Source organism: Neophocaena asiaeorientalis, unplaced genomic scaffold, assembly GCF_003031525.2.
Source record: "Neophocaena asiaeorientalis asiaeorientalis breed wild unplaced genomic scaffold, Neophocaena_asiaeorientalis_V1.1 scaffold30, whole genome shotgun sequence".
Classification (NCBI taxonomy): Eukaryota; Metazoa; Chordata; class Mammalia; order Artiodactyla; family Phocoenidae; genus Neophocaena; species Neophocaena asiaeorientalis.
The window spans coordinates 11,994,088-12,002,367 of NW_020174923.1; the positions used below are offsets into that span (position 1 = coordinate 11,994,088).

General features: G+C 59.6%; 1 protein-coding gene across 3 annotated transcripts; it reads right to left on the reverse strand.

Moving 5' to 3' along the window:
- Positions 1–3,209: 3,209 nt before the first annotated feature.
- On the reverse strand, positions 3,210–7,685 carry PYCR1 (pyrroline-5-carboxylate reductase 1). Of its 3 annotated transcripts, none has more exons than XM_024760855.1 (8): positions 7,639–7,685; positions 7,129–7,253; positions 6,807–6,877; positions 5,903–6,082; positions 5,444–5,665; positions 5,172–5,264; positions 4,854–5,017; positions 3,210–4,032 (listed from the first exon to the last, which is right to left on the reverse strand). In XM_024760855.1, the coding sequence occupies exons 2-8, from the start codon at positions 7,193–7,195 to the stop codon at positions 3,867–3,869; spliced, it is 963 nt and encodes a 320-aa protein (XP_024616623.1). In that variant the 5' UTR covers positions 7,196–7,253; positions 7,639–7,685; the 3' UTR covers positions 3,210–3,866. The 3 variants fall into 3 exon arrangements, with proteins under 3 accessions (XP_024616623.1, XP_024616624.1, XP_024616625.1); XM_024760856.1 differs by lacking the exon at positions 7,639–7,685 and adding an exon at positions 7,621–7,636; XM_024760857.1 differs by lacking the exon at positions 7,639–7,685 and adding an exon at positions 7,564–7,576.
- Between the last annotated feature and the right edge of the window lie 595 nt (positions 7,686–8,280).

The window sequence follows — 8,280 nt, forward strand, 5'->3', positions numbered from 1 at the left end:
GGTGAGGTCTCGCGGGACTGGCCCGGGAGTGCGCTCCCGACCGGCCACGCCCCCTTCGAGGCGGGGCCTGGTGATCCTAACCAAATGCTCTTCCTGAGCCTTCTGTGTAGACGTTTCAAAGGCCACGTGTCCAGGGTGCAGGTTCGGACCCGAGGTCCCCATTCATTATGGAGAAGATTCTCATGGTGTTTCTGATGCCGCCTGTGAGACTGCATGCACTGCCTCCGTAACTGGAGCGGGTCTCATCCCTGCCAGGAACAGTGGCCTGGCACACAGGAGACCCATACGCTCCTGTAGGTGAAGGGCTTGTCCAGGATTCAAAACTTAGGTCTTCTCAAGGCCGCCTCCAAGATCCTCTGTGTAGTGGTCTGTCTTCACACAACATCCCGAGAGCTCACATGAGTGACAAGGACTCAGGCGGTTCCTGGAACGAGTCCGGCTCAGGGTGAGTGTGGGGTAAACATCTGTTGAATTAATAGTTGATGTAGGAATTGCACCTTTCCTTTCCTGTTTCATCAACATCTGCCTGGAACTCAGGTCACTGGTCCATGTCTGCTCCTGCACTTTCTGTAAGGAGTTCTCACTGCTGTTCAAAATTCCCAGAGAAAGAGGTGGCGAAAGGAAGAAGGGAAATTGAAGGGATCCAATTTCTACGTTGATTTACCTTCTCAAGTGTAAAGCCAGGAAGGGTGACCTACCCTGCCAGGCAGGTCAGTAGAAATCAGGTGAGCTGAAAGAGGGATGAGTGAGGGCTGCTGGGTCCTCAAGGGGATTCAGTGCCACTGAATGAATGATGGAGGCCAACCCAGGAGGCCCCCAGAGCCAGGGGACATCAAGGTGTCAGCAGCTCTCTCTGCCAGACTCCAGTAGCTTCCCTCTGAACCTACAGGGCCTTAATATGCCCAGGGCAAGACTTCTAAAGCCCTCAACTTTTTGTTGTTGTTGCGGTACACGGGCCTGTCACTGTTGTGGCCTCTCCCATTGCGGAGCACACGCTCCGGATGCGCAGGCTCAGCGGCCATGGTTCACGGGCCTAGCTGCTCCGCGGCATCTGGGATTTTCCCAGACAGGGGCACGAACCCGTGTTCCCTGCATCAGCAGGCGGACTCTCAACCACTGCGCCACCAGAGAAGCCCAAGCCCTCAACTTTTATTGTACTAAATCACAAAGACTTGCCTCTGAGGCCAAGAAAGAGGTCCTTTTGGACCTCTAGCATCCTCACCACCAGCTGCCGGCTCCTTCTGGCCTGCTCTGCTCAGATCTGTGCTCACACTTGCAGGGGGTTCCCCAGGTGTCAGTCCCTGCAGAACACCAGAGACCTCATAGCTTTCTTCCCGCATCACACCCCTTCTCAGGCCCATGTGGCTCTGCCCCACTTCCCCACATCTGGCTTTTGGTGGTTGGGACCAAGGCTCACGTTCCTGCCTGCTGGAACCCAGTGTGTTTTTCACGGGGTGGCGCAAAGCCCACCGCAAAGCTCGTCTGGACTCCTGTGCCTCCTCCCAGGCTGTGACGTGTGATTCTTCACTTTAGAGCCACCTGCTGGCTTCCTCCAGACCCCAGACCCAGGGCACATGTGGGAGCAGCATGCCCCCCTTGTCTTATTGGTCAGCACCTGACACACACAGCAGGTACTCAAACAGTGAGACTGGCCTTGACTTAAGGGAACAGTCAGGGGGAAGCTTTGGTCCTGGGCAGATGTGTGGCCTTTGGGACAATCTCTTCTGGGACATCTTTTCCCCAGAGGGAGGGTGCCAGGGTCTCCCTGCACTGCCAAGTACTTTGCCAGGGGAGGCCCACAGCCCACCTCATGCCAGCTTCTATCCACCAGCATGGTGGCCTGTGCCAGGGGCTTATGCCTTAGGAGGGCCCTGTAGGGACTCTAGGCCCCGTGAGAGCCTTGGGCAGTCAGTACATAGGGTGTGACCTAGACTCTGGAGGCCACCCTGGCAGGGTCAAGGGTATGTGGTCTTGCCCCTCACTTGCTCTGTTTTTCCTGTCTCCTGTAGATTTGGAAGGCTGGGTCCTTGTCCTCAGAGTGCTCCCTCTCCTACCCCACTTGCATCAGGCCTTGGTTCTAAGTAGGCCCAGGGGAAGGAAACGAACTGGAGTTGAGACCTTGCAATGTAGTTCCTGGAAAACCTCTGCCCAGGGGCTCTCCTGGTCCCCTCCCCTGCCCCTCCTGGGACCCACTGCTTCACCTGGGTGCCCCCTGCCAACACCCTACAGACACCCAGCCCCGCTCCTCTGATATACTCACCCGGGTGTGTGTTTGTGTGTGTGTCTGTTTCTGTGCTCAGTAACTGTTGATCAAACAAATGTGAGCCCACCTGGCCCCATAAAGGGTTCTGACCTCAGCAGCTCCTTTGATCTTGTGGGCCTCCTGTGATGGTTAATTTTACATCAACCTTTGGGCCATGGGGTGACCAGATATTATTCTGTTTCTGTGAGGGTGTTTTTGCATGAAATTAACATGTGAATCAGTAGACTTCAACATTAGACCAAATTAACATTTTCACCAATAAAGCAGATTGTCCTCCATATGTGGGTGGGCATCACTCAAGCAGTTGAAGGTCTGAATAGAGGACCAACCCTCTGCAGAGTAAGACAGAACTCTCCATCAGCCTCTGCCTTCAGACGTCACCTGCAACATGAGCCCTCCCTGCCTGATGGCCTTTGAATCGAAATATTGGCTCTTTCCAGGTCTCCAGCCTGCCTGCTAGCCTCCATAACTGTGTGAGCCAACTCCTTATAATAAATGTCTTTTGTTTCTATATTCCCTCTTATATATATATAAGCCATCTCCTACTGGTTGTTTCTCTGGAGAACCCTGATACACTTTCCTAGGAAGCTGCTTCCTCACCCACCCTTGGCCTCGCCTGGGTGAGTCGGGGAGACATCTGCCCCCACCAAACCAGTAGGCATAGAGGGTGCTGAGGCTGATGCCCCTCCCACAGCAGGGCCTCCCAAGCCCAGCCTACAGTGCCAGCTTCCAGTCATGCCTCTAGTGACTGAGGCCCCAGAAGCCCCCTCCCCCTCTGCTCATTGGAGACTCAGCCCCACCAGCCAGACTGGCTGCGTTGGAATGCAGGGCTCTGGGCCTGTGGGCTGCTGGCTCAGCCTTCAGTGTTACATCGGACAGCAATGACCCTCTGGCACAGGTCTGGGCCTCCCTCCACAGGTGGTGACAAAGTTAGAAGTCAGGACACTGGGGCTGGAAACCAATTTATTTAACCTGAAAAGTCAGAGACAGAAATGACAGCATCTGTTGGTTGGACCAGGAATGGGAGATGATGGCCTGAGTGTATTGGGGCCTCGGATGTTCAACCATCTGAGGAGCCCTTTTCTCAAATGTCACGCTGGCCAAGAACCATGGGCCCTTTTGCTGGATTCCAGGGACCCTCTGGCCCTTCCCACACTGAGGAAGGAGTGGAGAGTGGAGAAAGGGCAGGAGTGGGATCAAGCTCTCTCCTTGGCTGGGCCTTCATGGTTGGGGTGGGGTGGGTCGGGGGGGACCTTGACCTTTGTACTCAAGCCCAAGCCAGCTGACACTGGGTGCTGAAGCCCCCCAAGCCTCCTGAGCTCTGGAGGAAGGTGGTCCTGACCTCGTTTGGGGGCAGAGGAAGGGGGAGGCTTAGGTCAGAGAATCCTTCCTTGTTCTGGACCAGGGCACACTTGGGGACCATGGAGGTTCCCACTGGGAAGTGATGTGCCCCCTCCCTGGCTACAGCTCCACTGACCCAAGTGGACCAGAGCCACGGGGGATGTGAGGACATCCTGTGAGGCCTGGGGCTAGACACTCCCAGCACAGAGCTCCGAGCCCAGGAGGAAAAGGCAGAGAGTGGCCTGCGGGCAGGTTGGACACCTCAGTCCTTCTTGCCTGCCGGGGCCATGCTGCGGGGCAGCAGCTTGGAGTGGCCAGAAGGGGCCAGTGAGGTGCCGGGAGGGGAGTCCAGCTTCACCTTGTCCAGGATGGTCTTCTTGATGGCAGCTGGTGAGACCTTCTCCCGGTCGGCCATGGACTGCAGCTCTCTGGGGAGACAGCGAGGAGGGCTGTGTCCAGGGCTCCGCCTCCTTCCGAGCCCAGGGGTCCAAGTGGAAGTGGCAAGAAGCGCACAGCTCCCAGCACCTGCCAGCCTAGGGTGCTGCTGTGCTGTCACTCCCACCTCAGGGCCTTTGCCCCTGCGCTTCCCGCCGCCAGCTACCTCTCCCCTAGATTGCCGTTCAGCGGCCTCTCACCTCATTCAAGCCAGCTCAGGGTCACCGAATCTACCAGCAGCCCCCCAGACACTGAGCCCTCATGGCCCTGAGCACGGGACACATGCCTCATCTGTCTCCCCTGCAGGTTGGTGCCAGGAGAGCAGCATTACGTTCTAGCCTCACTGTCAGGCAGTGGCAGAGAAGCCTGTGGGCTTGGACTGGAGAGCAGGTAGGACGGTGAGAAAGAGCCCTGTCCATCCTGGAGGCCTGTCCATCCCCTGCTCTTTGGATTTCTTTCAGCTCTCATGTGCTGTCGTTGTGCCAGCGCATCCTGTGCTTCTAACTCTCTCAGTCTCCCCGGCAAGGCCAAGAGGAATGTGTTATCATCAGCCCCACAGAGGTTCCCCCGGTCTGCCTCCCTGGCTTGGATGACCACCCCAGTCTGAAGGCCACAAGTGATGAAATCACGTGCGGAGCCCAGCGTGGGCCCAGAGGGCCCCTCTTCACAGGATGATGGAGAGTGGTGAGCGATGCTGCACACCGCCACCCCAGGGAACCTCAGGGCTCCCCGCACCCTACCCGCTGGTAGGCCAGAGCTTGATAAACATCTGGTGAGTGAATGACTGAGTGGGCAGGCAGCAGCGGGAGCCCACCGTGTGCGGATGCAAGAGGCCTCCACGGCATTGATGAGCAGGGAGCGAAAGCCCCCGCTCTCCAGCACGTGCAAGGCGTGGATGGTGGCCCCACCAGGAGAGCAGACGTTGTCCTTGAGCTGGCCTGGGTGCTGTTCGGAGTCCAGTAGCATCTTGGCGGCGCCCTGAAGCCAGAGGGGGGGGCTGAAGATTGTGAGGGTACTGCTTCCAGCCCCAGCCAATGCAGCACCCACTGACTCTCCACCCATCCACCCCAGAGCACCAGTCTTGGTCCTGGTAAGGAGTGGCCCCCACCAGAGGGTCAGAAAGAACACTAACCAGCAAAGCCTGGGCCCCGAGGCGGACTGCCAGGCGCCTTGGAAGCCCCATCTTCACGCCCCCATCAGCCAGTGCATCCAGGGCTGTGAATGCCTGCAGAGAGAAAGCACCTAAGCTGCTGTCCCAGGCCTTTTCACCATTTCCTCTAGGCAGTGGTTAGCCCAGCAGCTCTGCCCGCAGGGGCCCAGAGCAAGGGGGAGGGTGGAAGATGGGCAGACATGCCCTGAGATCCTGGGGACTGCCTACTGCCCCCGCTCCTCCCCAGTCCTCACATAAGCTGGGCCGCTGCCGCTGAGTCCCGTGACAGCATCAATCAGGTCCTCCTCCACCTCCGTGCAGAAGCCCACACTGCCCATGAGCTGCTCCAGGAGCCTGCCATCCTCCACCTGGGCGTGGGTGCCCGTGGCATACACAGTGGCTCCTTCCCGCACTACGACCGGCGTGTTGGTCATGCAGCGGATGACTTTGGGGGCCGGCTGGAACGCTGTCAGCTTCTGGGGGAGAAACTGGCTGTGTGTCCCTCCCAGCCCCTTGCCCAGCATGCTGTGCTGGGTGCGGGTGTGAACATGCTCACCCAACTGAATGCTTCCTGAGTTCTGTGAGCTATACAAACACACCCATTCCAAAGATGGAGAACCAAGTGTGGAGCACAACAGGGCTCCTGAGCCCTCTGCAGTGCACACTTCCTCCCCATCTCCAGACCCCGCCGGACCCTGACCCGCAGTGCCCACCTTCTCGATGGAGCTGATGGTAACGCCAGCTGCACAGGACACCACGATGTGCCGATCCTCAATGTCAGCGGCAATCTCATCCAGGATGAAAGGGATAATGTGTGGTTTCACCGCCAGGAAGAGCACGTCACTGTGCTGCACGGTCTCCTTGTTGTGGGGCGTCAGGCTCACCCCCATCTTCTGCAGGGAGCGCCAAGGCGAGCTCAGCCTGCTGTATGTGGTTGGCTGGCCCCCTTAGTATCCCCGTAGGCCGAGAGCCCCTCGTGTAGAACAGCACAGAGGATGATGGGAACATGGGCATGGCAGGGCTGGGGGCTCAAGGCACGGGGCTCTGACACCGTCTAACTGCCCTTCCCACCCAAAAGTGGAGGAAGCATCCTGATCTGGAAGATATTTTTTTTGTGGGCAGACAAGCGAAACTGCATCCAAACCACAGTCCCAGCCCACCCCACCTAGGGCTGCAGCCCCCAAACCCCTGACCACCTCGTCAAGTGCGAGTGGTGGTGTGGATAGTGGTCTCAAGCTGGTAGCCTGCCCCCACCCTTGGACATGGAACCCTCACTCAGTTATGGCAAACTGAAACTGTATTCAGCCCCCAGGTGGTCTCTCCTGGCCCCCATACTGTGATCCCCTGTGGTGGCTCCACTTGGGGAACCCCATTCCTGACCACCAGCGGCACATGTGCCAGTCACCAAGTTCCCAAAAGCATAGGGAGGGGACCCATCTGCAGGCCAGGAAGCAGGGCCTTTTAAATACTCCAGCCCAGGGACCCTCTTCTCATTGGCGTGGGGGACTGTGGCATGGTGCCTCCCTCTGGGGCTGCTACTCCTGGCCTTCCAGGGTCAAGGCTATCACACACTGGCCTCTAGAAATACTGACTGGTCACCCTCCACCCTGCACCTACCCTGAGGGCAGAAACAGTGGCCAGGTCCATGTCTGGGGAGCTGGCCATTATCTTGTGGGCAGCCAGGACACCTGTGAGAGACAGAGTTCCTCCCTCAAGGCCAGTCTTGGTGTCCCTCCACCACATCCTCAGGAAGAACAGAAATCGCACCACCCAGGATAAGACAGCAAACCCTGCCTTACCCCAAACCTTCCAAGGCTACCGTTTCCCACAGTGCTCAAATGAGGCACGTTAATGCAGACTCCACCCTCACCTCGCAGCCTGGGGAAGAGTAACTGGCCCACCCTCTCACGCTTGGCCCCTTCCTGGCCGCAGCGCCTACCGGCTGCTGTGAAGCCCTTGGCCAGGGCAAAGGCCAGCTGGCCAGCCCCGATGAAGCCCACGCTCATGGTGTCTGGAGGCCTGCGCCCACTGCCCTCACAGCTGGCACCGTCTCCGCAGGAGCAGCTGCGGGAAGATGGGCAGAATCCAGAACAAGAAGTTAGGCGGACAGTGCCAGGCTTGGCCACTCCACCGCCGACCGGTGACCCCCATCCCAGCGGGTCTAACTCTCCCCCGCTCCGGTGCCCCCGCCCACCGCAGCGTCCCGACCTGCTCCTGCGGGTCCCAGACAGGGGGCAGAGAGGGGTGAGCCAGCCTCCGGAAAGGGTCAGGAAGAGGCATGGGGTAGGGGGACGCCCCCACGCCCGAATCCCCTCCCCACGCCCACGCTCCCCCAGGTCCGAGCCCCCCCGACGCCGGAGGCGAGTGCGCGGACTTGCATTTCCCTCTGCCCGGCGGCACCACCGCCCGCCCGAGCCGAACCCCGACCCACAGCTTGGCTCCCAAATACCCAGTTACTCGGTGCGAGTCTCCCCCTGTCCGCAGCTGCGCGCCCGCCACGCGGCACTCAGCGCCGGAGGGGCCCCCCCGCCCCAGCCAATCCGCGGCGCGGCCGCCCTGGAACTGGCCAATCTGGGGGCGCGGGAGGCGCCGAGGGGCAGTTGCATCATCCGCTCACCCCGCCCCCTCCCGCTGGGTCCAGTCGCCCCCGCACTCCCGAACCTGCGCCTGCAGTCTCGGCCCCAGCGCATCGAAACCCTCGCCGCCCCCACCCGCATCCCCCGGGACCGCGCCTGAGGACTGAGGGCACCGGGGGAGGGGCGGCAGGAGCTGGGCCCTCAAAGAGTGGCCCTGGGCTAGGACTCTTCTCTCGGGGCCCTGTCGTTGGACATGGACACGGACACGTCAGGCTGGCGTCCGTGACGGCGTGGCCCTCACTCGGGTTTGGAAACTGGCGACATAGCCCGGACCTTCTCAGAATCTCAAAGCGGGGAGGCATCTGGGAGGTCTAGGTCGGTCCCCCTGAGATCTGGACTCCCTCCTTCCCACCTGGGGTTTCTGCTCTCCAAGTCTCTTCTAAGGCTCAGGCGCCCTTTGAAAACTGCATGACACTGGGGGCCACTGGCCTGTTACCACGTGAACCTCCTCAAAC